Source organism: Bos mutus, chromosome 20, assembly GCF_027580195.1.
Source record: "Bos mutus isolate GX-2022 chromosome 20, NWIPB_WYAK_1.1, whole genome shotgun sequence".
In the NCBI taxonomy this organism is placed as follows: Eukaryota; Metazoa; Chordata; class Mammalia; order Artiodactyla; family Bovidae; genus Bos; species Bos mutus.
The window spans coordinates 7,050,561-7,065,170 of NC_091636.1; the positions used below are offsets into that span (position 1 = coordinate 7,050,561).

Genomic DNA, 14,610 nt, shown 5'->3' on the forward strand with positions numbered 1-14,610 from the left:
TTTGGCAATTTGGTAAACACTTGATAAACTATGCTTTCCTGGAAGATTATGTAGTTCCTAATCTCATCAGTAGATCGTCCATTTCAGCAGTATTCAAGATTTTGTTGACTCTTTCACTTTGAGGGCAAAAATATATCCCATTCTTTGTACTTGCATTTCTTTTTCTTTCTTTTTTTAATATATTATTGTTTTAGATTGGATTATAATTGCTTTACAATGTTGTGTTAGTTTCTGCTATGCAACAACATAAATCAGTTATATGTGTGCATTTGTGCCTTCCCTCTTGAGCCTCCCTTCCGCCCCACCCCCCATCTTACCCCTTTAGGTCATCACAGAACACCCAGCTGAGCTGTCTGTGCTGTATAGGAGCTTCCAACCAGCTATCTGTTTTACATATGGTAGTATATATATGTGTGTGTTCTCACATTTCTTTGGTTCTTACTGAGGGTGAACTGTTTTCATTGGGTTGTTACCTTTCTATTGAATTATCCATTTGCATTTGCTGCTCATTTATCTATTAGGATCTTAGTGTAGTGTTTTGTTTCTATTTGAATTTCCATGAACTTTTTATTGTATTAATTTTTTGTCATGTTTATGTTCTTCTGAGGATAGTAATATATACCTTTTCATATTTAAATTTCTTGACATTTTCCTTTGTAATTTTTCCCATTGCTGAAATTTAAGAAGTACTTTTCAGTCTAAAGACAAGAGAGAGATTTACCAAGGATATCTTTTCTTCTTCTCTTTGTGGGGTGATTCTTTTATAATTAATTCTAACCTATAGAGTTCAGAGTTTAATTTGAAATAAATGTTAGGTTTGGGTGGATTTCCTCCTGAAAAGCTAACTAATCATCTTATTAATTTTTGTTCTTTCCATTTTGTAATGCCACACTTAGCATTTATTACATTTTTGTCACAGTAGGCCATCAGGGTAAGATAGTATTTTGAAATTTCCTTCTCAGTCTTTCCCTCTCTTGACCTAATCTTTTGAGGATTTGCTCATTTGGAATTTTTATGTACTATTCTGCTCCTCTTTTGGCTCTGTTTTTTCTCTTCTGTTTTTAATTTGCATTTCTGCACTTTTCAGAATTTTCAGTAAATTAGTCCACATGTGAGTTCTTAAAGACAGCTGCACTGTTACATTCATCATTGTATTCCCTGTAGCCCTTATTGAATTTTTAAAGCAATAACATTAAAGCAAGCTCTTCTAGAAAACTTGGGAGATAAGAAAAAGCATAAAGAAGAAAATAAATTAGTCTTACCACTCAAAGATATCCTGATGTTGTTAAACATACTCTATAAAATTTGCTAGGAACTATATACATGTGTACTTAGTCACTCAGTCGCGTCTGACTGTTTGTGACCCCATGGACTACAGCCTGCCAGGCTATCCTGTCCATGGAATTCTCCAGGCAATACTAGAGTGGGTTGCCATGCCCTCCTCCAGGGGATCTTCTTGACCCAGGAATCAAACTGGGGTCTCCTGCATTGCAGGTGAATTCTTTACCAGCTGAATTACCAGGGAAGCCCAGGAACTATATAGTATTTGTAGTATTTTGTGTGTGTATGTGTGTGTGTGTGTGTGTGTGTGTATGCTTGAAACATTCATATATATGTGTATAATTCTATTTTTTACTAAATGGGAGCATCCTATACATACTGTTTTGTTGTGTACTTTTTACTTGTAATAATTCCATGTTTTTTTTAAACATTCCTCTGTGACTTTAAATATATTTTTTTGACTTACATTCCCATTATTTGGCTATATACTAAATAAAATATTTTATGTGAAAGAAAATGCTATTCTTTCAAAGAGATTGAATTTCAGAGTGATAATACGGTCAGACCACCTGTTATCTCTGTTGCAGCAAAAATATGTGTGTGTGTGTGAGCCACTGTAGAATGGCTTTGTGTAGGTTGAATAAGTAAACTCAAAGAAGAGAAATAGGTGGTACATTAGATGTTTTCTAGGGAGCCTAAATGGTTTTGGCCACTTGACATCTTATAAAGTGGGCAGCATTACAGATCCAGGGTCTGAGCTATGGCTATAGTTATCTCAGAAGGAAGAAGGAATTCAGAATTTTGGGGGCAGGAGATGTTAGTTAGATGCCAAATCAAATTTGTGAGGTCAATGGTTGTAAAGTCGGTGCAGTTAGAAGTCAAAGGGGGTAGACCTGTATCTAAATTGGTTATAGCCAAAAGAGTAGTTTAAGGCATGTCAGCCTAAGACCAGAGGGCACAAGACAGGTGGGAGGAAAAACTGTGACAAACATGAGTCTGGTTAATAGAGATGAGGCTCTGTTAGATGGGGCTTAGTAGAGATGAGGCACTAGAAGTGAGTAGTGACGACAGTCAAATTTACCCCTTTAAATCTGCTCCCTTATGTGGGAGCAACTCTATCACCCATAGCTTTAAATAACTGCAGAACTGAGCAGCATGACCTTTATTTTGGAGAGTCCTCAGATGTGTGTGGTTTGTATCCCCAGATTCCCGTTGGACTGTAGCATGGGAGCCTAGAGGAAAGGAATTCAAAATTCCAGAGAATTTTGAGAAGTAGTGAAGCCACCAGGACTTCTGGGAGTTGCCTTTGGGAAAGTGAAGTGAAATTCGTTCCGTCGTGCCTGACTCTTTGCGACCCCCATGGACTTCTCCAGGCCAGAATACTGGAATGGGTAGCCTTTCTCTTCTCCAGGGGATCTTCCCAACCCAGGGGTTGAACCCAGGTCTCCTGCATTGCAGGCAGATTCTTTACCATCTGAGCCACCAGGGAAGCCCAAGAATACTGGAGTGGGTAGCCTATCCCTTCTCTAGGGGATCATCCCAACCCAGGAACCGAACAGGAGGTGTCCTGCATTGCAGGCGGATTCTTTACCAACTGAGCTATCAGGGAAGCAAAGACCTCCGCATTCTTGCTCCTTTCCACGGGGACTCAGAAGAGAGCCCCAGATCTTCCCTAACAAACCAGTATGGTTGGAGCAGACAGTCCACTGGAGCAGTAATGAGAAGGAATGCTAGGCAGAGTGCTTCAGCTGGGGGAGAAAGGCCTTCAGTCACAGGAGACTTAGGAGTTGGGCTTGATCTTGGAAGTGTTAAGTTTGCATTGAGAAAGGAGGTACGACCACTTGTATCTTTATAGCTGTTTTTTTCACATGTGCTGCAAAGAAAGGTTATTTTTCTTTTTCAAATCACATGTATTCCAGTCAAATAGTCTGAAAAACAGATTATTATAATGAAAATTTTACTTTTAGTTGATTTCCATTTATAAAATTGACAGTGTTTTTACTAAAATTCACTCAGAGTTGAAAACTTTCAGAAGAAGAAATAATTAGCCTATTAGCTCTCTGCTTTCCGATAGTCAATCTCACAAGTTCATGCCCTTTTTCTTTTGGCTTAGATATTTACATTGTTTTGTGAAACTTGAACAAGATATTATACCCACCATGGGAGCCCCTGTTGAACATACTGATGGATGTATGTTAGCTTGAAAAATCCTTGTGTTCGGTGCTTTATCCTCTATGTAAGAATTAGTATATAATTTAAAGTGTGAAATACCTCGTGAAGAGTATGCTCCGTGAGAACACGGATCTTTTCTGTTTATCTACCAGTAAATTCCCAGCACCAGTCATGGAACTCGACTCAACAGAGGTACAGAATAAATACTTTCATTGAGTGGGAATAAAAATGTATGGGTGATTTCTAAGATTTTTTGGAGTTCTGGTATTCTGTTATTTCCATATCATGGTACTCCTCTGTCTCTTCTCGAAGTTATCCTGTATTAAATTAAGGTTCCCAAGTGGTGCTAGTAGTAAAGAACCTGTCTGCCAACGCAGGAGACATAAGAGATGTGGGGTTCGATCCTTGGGTTGGGAAGATCACCTGGAGGAGGGCAACCCACTCCAATATACTTGCCTGGAGAAACCCCTTGGACAGAGGAGCCTGGCGGGCTACAGTCCATGGCGTCACAAAGAGTTGGACATGACTGAGGCGACTTGGCACGCACAGCACAATATAGTATGTGGGAAAATCTGGTGACATTGGTTCAGATGACTGGAAATACTATGTTGGAATTCATAGATTACTACTGAATATTCCCTTGACATTTGTGATGTTTATGAACTGTCCAATTTGCATGCACACAGTTTCCTTACTAGCTTGTTTATTATGCATTTACAAAAAACAGGCAAAATGTTGATTTTTTTTTTCCTCACAAGTGGAGCTGGGTGTAAACCAGCTGGAAAGAGCAGTGCTAGTTGAGGTTTCTGTGGTTAGCAGATGGCAAGTATTGTTTGCTAGTTCAGTGGGTCCTTCCTGCCCACTGGCTTTGCGGCTCATGCTCATCCCATTTCTTCCTTAGGTGACCAGCCTTACCTTTGTTATGAGCTTTAAGGGGTTTCTTGAAAGGGTTCAATTTGTGAGTATTCAGAGACTACCATAATAATTAGAATATAGAGTTTTAAAAACTCATCATATGCTTTATACTGTTTTCTGTTTTCTTTGGTTTTACTAGGTAAAAAAGCTCCCATTTTGTTTAATAAAGAAATGATTGAGTCCATGAAGGAAGGTTCAGTTGTTGTGGATTTAGCTGCTGAGGCTGGCGGAAATTTTGAAACTACCAAGCCAGGAGAACTTTATGTTCATAAGGTATAGCTCAGAGCTTCCTCTTGCTATGATCCTGATCCTTCATCTTTTAGTGATTTGTGAGAGGGTGTTTGTTGCTTTAAATATTGAGAGAAACTGAGGCTGGAAATTTTCTAAAATTAAAAGTAGTCACATTTAAAGCTCTTTTTGAAATATGTGTTCATGTGTATATAAAGATGTATAATTTCAAAACTTAGCCTTGGCTGAGAATTGTCCTGTAAAGAATGTGAGCGTTTAGTAATAGACCTTTCTGACTGTATTTTTATTCATTTAGGGAATTACTCACATAGGCTACACAGACCTTCCCAGCCGAATGGCCACTCAGGCCAGCACCCTGTATTCCAACAACATCACCAAGCTTCTGAAGGCCATCAGCCCAGACAAAGATAATTTTTACTTTGAAGTGAAAGATGACTTTGACTTTGGTACAATGGGTCACGTCATTAGAGGAACCGTAGTGATGAAGGTGAGTAAAGAGATCTATTCCTTCCTGTGTTTTCATTTTGCATTTGTTCTAGGATTTTTGTTTATGGAAGAATCCTATAGCAATGTGTTGGGTTTATGCCAATAAAAATTATTTAAAAATCCAGAACAACTTAAAGAAAAATATTGCAGATATACATGTGACTCACCTAAAAAAATAGGAGAAGGCAATGGCACCCCACTCCAGTACTCTTGCTTGGAAAATCCCATGGGCGGAGGAGCCTGGTGGGCTGCAGTCCATGGGGTCGCTAAGAGTCGGACACGACTGAACGACTTTGCTTTCACTTTTCACTTTCATGCATTATAGAAGGAAATGGCAACCCACTCCAGTGTTATTGCCTGGAGAATCCCAGGAACAGGGGAGCCTGGTGGGCTGCCATCTATAGGGTCTCACAGAGTCGGACACGACTGAAGCGACTTAGCAGCAGCAGCACCTAAAATATGTATTGCTTTTGAAAAACAGAAAACAAACAAAACCCCCAAAACTGAAGAAAGTAAAAATTAAACATTCCCCCACCTATCTTCTTTTAAGTTCTGTTTTCTTCCTTATATGTTCTATGCACATACTAATTGTACATCTATGTGTGTTTTCGTGACACAGCCATTGTATATTTACGTACATGTATGTAGTGCTAATGGTAAAGAACCTACCTGCCGATACAGGAGACATAAGAGAAGTGGGTTCAATCCCTGGGTCAGGAAGATCCTCTGGAGGAGGGCATGGCAACCCACTTTGCCTGGAGAATCCCATGGACGGCGGAGCCTGGTGGGCTGTAGTCCGTAGGGTCACAGAGAGTCGGACATGACTGATGGAAGTGACTTAACATGCATGCACATGTTATATATTTATATAAAGTGATGTTATAAATTATATGAACTTCTATATTTATTTAAAATTGTTTTTCAAAGAGTTTTTCTGCAACACTGAATTGACTGAATGCTGGATGGATTAAAAAGTACTGTTCTTCTAATTCCTGTTAGGATGGCCAAGTGATTTTCCCTGCTCCCACACCGAAAAATATTCCTCAAGGTGCCCCAGTAAAACAGAAGACAGTGGCAGAGCTGGAGGCTGAAAAAGCAGCTACTATCACGCCCTTCAGGAAGACGATGACATCGGCTTCTATCTATACAGCAGGTAAGGGTTCCTTTTATGAAGATTTAGACTTCTTTGAATTATGACTGTATTATGTGAGTAATGTATTAACTGTCAAAGTTAGTAAATGAAATGCAGTTGTCATTCATTGGATTCTCAGGACTTGACCTTGTTAGAAGCAGTTTTCACATGTGACATGTCACCGGTCCCACCTCTGTGGACTTGGAGACTGCATTGTCCACTCTCAGAGAGCAGGCACGGGGGTAAATGCTGGAATGAACAAGTGAGAAATAATACATAGGTGGTTAATACTTTTCTTTTATAAAAAACATTTAAAATATAATTTTTAATGTTTTTATATATATATACCAAATATAAAGAGTAATGATGTATGTCAGATTGTGTTGTTATAAAGTTCATCTAAATGTGGTTATTGATTTATTTTTTGTGGTTTATAAAACATCACTTGTGATTATCTGCATCTCTGGGTAAGATGGGGGGACCAAATATTTGCTTTTAAGAATAAACAGTAAGTTATTCATCTAGTAAAAAAAATTCAGTTTTTATCTCTTTCTTTATAGTTTAACATAGATTCTTCATTTTCCAGTTAATCTTCATGAAGACACTAAAGAATTGTCATTAAATAGTGATAAATATTCATTCTGGCTATGAATTGTTAGAACTTGAAATATGGAAATTTGATTTTAAGTTGGTTTCTGTCTCATAGAATGAGTTAAAAATGTTTAGATCTGTGAGAGCCAAAATACAAACAAAAGCAAACTATAAAGAATTAAAGACTGGTACCAAGCACACAGAATTCTTGTAGCCTCAGCATTCTCCAAATTCCCATGTGAGGCCAGATGTTTTAAGCTAAATATGTAACTCTCCTTGAATAAAGAGCAAGTTTCAGCAAAATGACTGAGAAAGCCTTTAGCTGTGAATATTATGAATAGATGGAGCAGTGTCCCTACTTGCACTTACTTATTAAAAAGAAGGAACCATATAATTGTGTCGTACAAGGAGAGTATGGTCAGTAGGTTGTAAATTTCCATTTCTCTTTGGGATTCATAAGGAAATGTAGGGAGATATAACAATGATTTATTTTTCTAGGTTTCTCTTATGTTTATTGAGTCAAAGTTTATTGCGTTTTAATAGATGTGACAATGGCATATCCTAGTGAATAAAGGGATGGCCTTCTATTTATTTTTTTGTACCCTAAAAGTTCCTCCTTTATAATAAAGCCAAGTGTTTTTCTTGAACACTTCTACCATATGTTAGAATCTATTTTACTAGCTTTCTTCAAAAAATGTGATTTGCTTTTTTTCCTTTTTTTTTTTTCTGTTTTTCTTTTTCCTTTATCATAGAGACTGAATGTAGCATATTTGACATTAATGAATGTCAAATGAAAAGACTTTAGTTTATTAAATAGTTAATAAGAAACCTTCAGCTGAGGAGTTTCTATCTTAGATGGCCAACACAGTTGATTGCAGGTGATGAGAACTTACTGCTTCATAACTAACGTGGGCATTTAGTGAGTGCTAGGGCATCATGCTAAACACTTCACATGCCTTAGCTCATTTATTCCTTATAAGAACTCAGTGAGTTAGGGATATTATTATTTTCTTTTTCTAGATGAAGACAGAAAGGATTAATAATGTTACAGAGAATACTGGAGCACAGAGAGGTTAAATAAGTTACCTAAGATCACACAGCTAGCAAGCAGTAGAGCCAGAATTTGAACCAGGCAGCCTGGCTTAAGAAAACATATCCTTAAATATAACCCTGCACAGATTCTCTGATGTTTAACTGAAGCTCAAAACAATATTCTATCTTACTCTCCCTCCAGATGGTTAACAGGCCATTCATGGGAGCCCTGGAAGTCTTATATGTGGGTAGGGAAATAAAACTGCATAAACTTCCCTAGGGGTCCAATGGTTAAGACTCCACACTTGTACTGAAGGGAACACTGGTTCAGTCCCTGGTTGGGGAGCTAAGATCATGGGGAACTATGTCATGTGGGGTGTCCAATAAACAAAAAAAATTTAAAACTACAGTCTTACTGAATAATTTAAAGTAATTTGTCAGTTGCTAATGTTTCAGCTTTGCCACTTGTAAAGAAATAGTCCATATCAAGGGGAAAAAGTACCTTATTCAAGGAAGTTAAATTCCAGCATCCTGGTCATCCATTATGATTTGGTTTTCACTGACCGCTAGGTAACCCTTTCTTCTGTTGCAGAACAGCCATCCACATGTTTGCTGTTAGGAAAGGTGATAATTAAAGATGTATGTTGAGAGCTGAGTGTTTGTATTCTGCACATTCTTAATTTAATTTGTATTTTTTTCCCTTTTTCTTTGTAAAATCCTGTTTGCTGACTTGGTATTGAGGCTGGAGCTGACTGCCCTGGCCAGCAGTCCAGTCCAGATTCAGGAGCAATTGCAAAACTTCTGTCCCGGGTGGGTGGAAGCCATATGTTTTGGGGAGGTGCTGGAGTGAATGAAACCCTTCCTAATCTTTTAAAATCCCTCTTCCCAGCCAAATCTGAGAGTGACATGAAGTGGGCCTCCCCAAAGTCTGTCTTATAAAGGTTGTGTCTTGCCCAAGTAGCAAATGCTTTGGTAGATCCTTTATAGGCCTATAATTCTGGAATAAAAACACTTGTATAAACACATGTGGCATCGTCAATGAAAGTTAAAGCAGAGAAGAGGACAAGTTATGCAGAGGAAAATGTGCAAATTATTATTAAGGTGACTCATAAATTTTACTAGATGTTTACAATTTATTTTAGGGGATGGTGGTGGTGGTCAGGAAGTTGAGTTTTGCTCACAATACCTTTAACTCACTTTCACCTCCCTTCCCAATAAGGAAATGTCTTTAAAAAAAAAAACTCATTTGCAAGGGTGTGGAATTTTAAAGCCTTGACTATGCCACATGTTTGTGTGTGGGTGTGCGTGTGCTTTTAATCCTCCTGAGAGAACTGGATGTGAGCTCACACTCTTTTCTGTTTCTCCAGGTCTCACTGGGATACTAGGTTTGGGCATCGCGGCTCCCAATTTAGCCTTTTCCCAGATGGTGACCACCTTCGGCTTGGCTGGCATTGTGGGCTACCATACTGTCTGGGGAGTGACTCCTGCTCTCCACTCACCGCTAATGTCTGTGACTAATGCAATCTCAGGTTTGTTCCCCTCTTGTTTTCCCTCATCTTAGGTTTTCAAGGGCTTGTTCAACTCACACAGTGCTTTCCATGAGGTTGATAAAGTCTGTGTTTCCAAATTGTAGGGCTTGGCTTCGTGGTGGTGGTTGTGGTGACTTGGGCTCCCAGAGGTGGAGGGGTGGGGTTTGGAAGTAAGAAGCCAGGGAAGTGTGTCAAGCCTTTGGGCTGCCCCCATTTCAAGCAGGGCAGAGCCACTGTTTCTTCTTTCAGTTATGATTTCCTTTAAAGAGAAGCAGTGTTTCACAGGAGCATGATGGTTCATGCAGTAGTGCACACGGCTCTTCCCAAGACTGTTCTCTGTGGTCCCTAGCAATGGCTCAGATCTGAGGAATGAGACCCACATTGGACAGATATGGGAGCCGCTGGCTAGGAAACCTCATGGCCCTGGTGAGCATCTCTTGCCACAGGCATACGTAGCTTTCAGGATCTCCACCAGTGAGGTGAAAGTCACTCAGTCGTGTCCAACTCTTTGCAACCCCATGGACTGTAGCCCGCCAGGATCCTCTGTCCATGGAATTCTCCAGGCAAGAATACTGGAGTGGGTTGTCATTCCCTTCTCCAGGGGATCTTCCCAACCTAGGGATCGAACCCAGGTCTCCCACACTGCAGGCGGATTCTTTACCGTCTGAGCCACCAGGAAATCTCCACTGGGAACAAATCCAATTCCAAGAAGTACTCTACTCAGGAAAGCCCAAAGCTGTGGCTCTCACCGTCATATTTAGTTCATGTATAGCATTTTCCAGTTCGGATGCTTCGTATCCAGCAGAGGTCCCTTTTCACCACAAGTAATGTCATCTAATAACATCATTGCTTTATATCTTTATCAGGGGAACAGAGCTAGAAAGTTTAAGGTTAAAATTCTTATGCAAAAAGAGAGAATGTTTTGTCAACTTTTTGCCCACGAAAGTACTTCAGTGAGAATGTGTGTGGGAGCTTTCTCCTTCATGGTGCGTGTGCTTGTGAGGTTTGTCCCCGATGACATTTGCTTTGGCAGCGTGATTGTTTCTGTTTACCACGTGCGTGCTTTCTTCCCAGGGTTGACTGCAGTCGGTGGGTTGGTGCTGATGGGAGGACACTTGTATCCTTCCACAACTTCTCAGGGCCTTGCTGCTCTTGCCACGTTCATATCCTCAGTCAACATTGCAGGTACAAGGACGGGGAAAGAACCCAGAGTGCTGTTTTTGGTGGAGACACGAGAAACAAATATAAAATGATATATATTTGTTACAATATATATATTAAATATATAAAATAAACATTCTGATTTTAAGAATTTAATCATGCCTTTTAAAAAATGTTTCACTCAGATTATATCTTTATCTTATATATGATATATCTTATATAAGATATAAGATATATATATATATCTTATATCTTATATATATATCTTATATATATATCTTATATCTTATATATATGGTGAAGGGAATTGGTTATTTTTGCCCATTGGTAATTTTTAGAAACTATTTGATAAAAGAGCACCCCTACCCCTGAGTGCTCCAAAACAAATAAAATGAGGTCTTGCTTCAGGTTAACTGGAAGGTTATTGCATGCATAGTTTTGAATTAAGCTGAGTAAGATCTATCACCATAGTCGGCCATGACTGAAGTGACTTAGCAGCAGTAGCAGCAGCAGATCTGTCACCATAGCATCTTTAAATAAGTATAATTTTAGATAAAACTTTAGCCTTTTGCCTTATCCTGTCCCATGTTCCTGAAAACTGAAAGCCTAGCACATGACTTGTGTATGAAACCCATTTGATGCTGTTTTGTAGCTAAAAATTCTTTAATGTGTCCAGCAGACCTAGTACTTGCTGATACGGTATTTTTAAAAACCACTTATTCTAGGGTTTAACAAATAGAATAACCTATAAGAAAAAAAATACTGGCCTTTTGATCTTTTACTTTCCTGAGCTATTTGAATACCTTGTTTATTTTTAGTCATGTGGAAATAGTTGGTTCTGTGCTCTGATAGCAGATTTTCTTCCTGAATGTCTCTAGGGTTCCCCCTTCAATGTAACTGGCTGGAATGATAGAATAACTTCTAATTTTGAGGTTTTAAAATATTAACTTAAAATGGTAGTTATTCCTAGATGATAAAGGTATGCTTAATATAGAAAAATTGTAGCACTTTAAAAATTATGTTGCTTAAGATACCTCTTTTTGTTTTATGTTTACTTTGATAAGGTGGCTTTCTGGTGACTCAGAGAATGCTGGACATGTTCAAGCGTCCCACTGACCCTCCGGAGTATAATTACCTGTATCTGCTCCCTGCTGGTACCTTTGTTGGGGGATATTTAGCCTCCCTCTACAGTGGTTATAACATTGAACAGGTGAGAATCTCTTTTGAAAGCTTTTTTTTGGTACTATGTCTTCGTCCTGGTGAGATTACCATTACCAAAATTCTAATTCCACTAATCAAATACGACAGTAACTCTTGAAGCATCTTGATCAAATAGAACATTCTCATCCTCTTAAGAATCAGGACCCTGGATTCTAGAGGCAGTTTTGCCCGCTAACTCTGCAAATATGGTTTTATCTGTTTGTCCCTACATTTTTCCACATGTAAAAAGAGTCAAGAAGGTTATAAGTGTCCTTTTTATGTACCTAGCTGGATTGTTGTGGGGATACAGTGAAATAATCAGTTAAGAACTTGAAAATTTTTTGTTAAAATACTGTCAGTCCTTTTCCTATTTATTTATTTCCTCTATGGATCTGGCAGATGTTATGCCAGTGCATTTAAAAAAGAAAATTTTTAAATGAATGCTGAGTAGGAAAACAGAAATAATCAAGTTGAACTTTGGAAAGTTCTGTATCTAAATATAATTTATAATAGAGATTCAGCTTTGTTCTGAACTCAGTCATACCTTTCTTTTCAATGACTATTTTAGAGTGCAGCCTCTCTGACAGCTGAAAAATCATGTCTCCCTTAGTTTCTGCTGTTTGTAACACGTATTTGTTGAATGAACACAGTCTTTGAGAAGAGTTAGAGCAGTGAGTCAGGGAGATTTATGTCAGCATCCCAGATTTGCTATTTAATGATCATTTGCCCTTAGAAAAATTATGTAGCCTCTTTATGCATTGATTTTCTTTTATAAAATGAGGATGATGATTCTCTCCTCCTGTGACTCTCATGAGACTGGGTTATAACTTATGCAGCATATATAGCATGGTCTCTGGCACTTACAGCCTCACGGGGTTGGCTCCCTTATAACAGTGGGTCACGTCTAGATCCCATAATAACTCCATTTAAATTTAAATGCATACTTTTATATGCATTTGTATGCTATCAAGTCCAGAAGAAATCAGTGTACGTAAATGGTTTAATTGCAAGTACAATTTCAAGTATTTAGTATGTTAATATCCCCAATGGATAGGAATATATATTGAAATATTAAAAGAGTAGATCATATTGGCTCTTTTAACTTTAAAATTGTCTGACTTTAAAATTGTCCTTAGAATGTCTTTAGAGAATCATGTTTCCTTGAAGTTGTTTTTAAGCTGATGGACTGAAAGTTTTTGATAACTTCTCTCTCTGTTTCCTCCTTTTCCTTTGAAAAGATTATGTACCTGGGCTCCGGTCTTTGCTGTGTTGGTGCCCTGGCCGGGCTTTCCACCCAGGGGACTGCACGTCTTGGCAATGCCCTGGGCATGATTGGGGTGGCTGGAGGCTTGGCAGCCACCCTCGGAGGCCTAAAACCATGTCCAGAATTGTTAGCTCAGATGTCTGGAGCAATGGCTTTGGGCGGTACCATTGGTAAGCACTTGTGGGTTCTGCCTTTATATAAACGCATGCCCTTTGAATACCTGAAGGCAGTTAGGCTCAGAGATTTAGGAATATGTTGTTAGGAGTAAGAACTTTTACTTGCACTTCAGTTTCTGAATATATATGTATCTGTTTGAAGCCTATATTGATAAAGGAATTAAGTTGCCTATTATGGAAGTTGCTTCAGTAAATATTTTGGCAAAAGTCATCACAGTTGGTATTATAATTGTCATTCAGAAATAAACATTTTAAAACATCGAGTAATATGAACTGTGTCACAAAAGTGGGCTAAGAAGTGCCTTTACTCAGTTCTTGTTTTCCTTTACTGACTGTTCCTTTAGCTGATAATACAACAGGAGATTAGAATACTTGTATGTGTGTACTGTCTGTAGGCTCATGTTTTATTCTGCTGGGTTTAAATAACAGCAGACGATCCGCCTTCAGACGTGTTAAAAACACGGAAAACATGTGCCAGCAGAAAAACCACTGTTTTAATTTTATTCAGTGGTGTGTTGTGGTTGATTGTTAAATTTTCAGGAATCTTTTGAACTGGTTGTTAGCACAGCCATTATAAAAAATTAAATTATATAAACTTAAAACTAAATGAATTAGAAACAAAGGTAATAATCCTGAATACTCATGACTTTCTAATGAATTAACTAGCTTTTATTATCTCCCGGAGAAGGCGATGGCACCCCACTCCAGTACTTTTGCCTGGAAAATCCCATGGATGGAGGAGCCTGGTAGGCTGCAGTCCATGGGGTTGCAAAGAGTCGGACACGACTGAGCGACTTCACTTTCACTTTTCACTTTCATGCATTGGAGAAAGAAATGGCAACCCACTCCAGTGTTCTTGCCTGGAGAATCCCAGGGACGGGGGAGCCTGGTGGGCTGCTGTCTCTGGGGTCGCACAGAGTCAGACACGACTGAAGTGACTTAGCAGCAGTAGCAGTATTATCTCCACTTTTGAGATTATCCATGTGTCTTATGTCTGTGTGGTAGAAATACTATTAATTATGGGCTTCTGTGCATCTTTTCCTGAATCCATATTTAATGCCTTCACATTGTAGCTTCAGATCAGCCATGGCACTTGTATTTACACCATATAGGTCAACAAATGCTACAAATCTGGGATTCATTTACTGTTTTGTTGATTGTCCACACCTAAGAAAGTGATGGAGAAAATGTTAATGCAGTTTAAACTTAAATGTGTGTTTTGTCTGTAGCCATTATATTGTGAATTGCACAAAAAAATTGAATATTTTTCTAGTATTTGAAAACTATTTTCAGATTCAGCGGAATTCCCACTCACATGGTTGACAGTGAGTGAAGCTCTTATATGCACCTTGTTGTTTCACTGTCATTTTATTTGTTAAACAAAAATCTCAACCAGCATTCATGTGGGAACTATACTCATTC

The 14,610-nt window shown here is 38.6% G+C and overlaps 1 protein-coding gene across 5 annotated transcripts in view; it reads left to right on the top strand.

Moving 5' to 3' along the window:
* The window catches only part of NNT (nicotinamide nucleotide transhydrogenase), a 92,306-nt gene that overhangs the window by 40,487 nt on the left and 37,209 nt on the right, over positions 1–14,610 (top strand). For all 5 annotated transcript variants that reach the window (XM_070357464.1, XM_005894858.3, XM_070357465.1 and 2 more), the window contains 7 exons: positions 4,508–4,641; positions 4,913–5,104; positions 6,103–6,256; positions 9,226–9,387; positions 10,462–10,572; positions 11,613–11,758; positions 12,987–13,182. In XM_070357464.1, the coding sequence (XP_070213565.1) occupies positions 4,508–4,641; positions 4,913–5,104; positions 6,103–6,256; positions 9,226–9,387; positions 10,462–10,572; positions 11,613–11,758; positions 12,987–13,182 (1,095 nt within the window). The remainder of the gene's footprint in view (positions 1–4,507; positions 4,642–4,912; positions 5,105–6,102; positions 6,257–9,225; positions 9,388–10,461; positions 10,573–11,612; positions 11,759–12,986; positions 13,183–14,610) is intronic.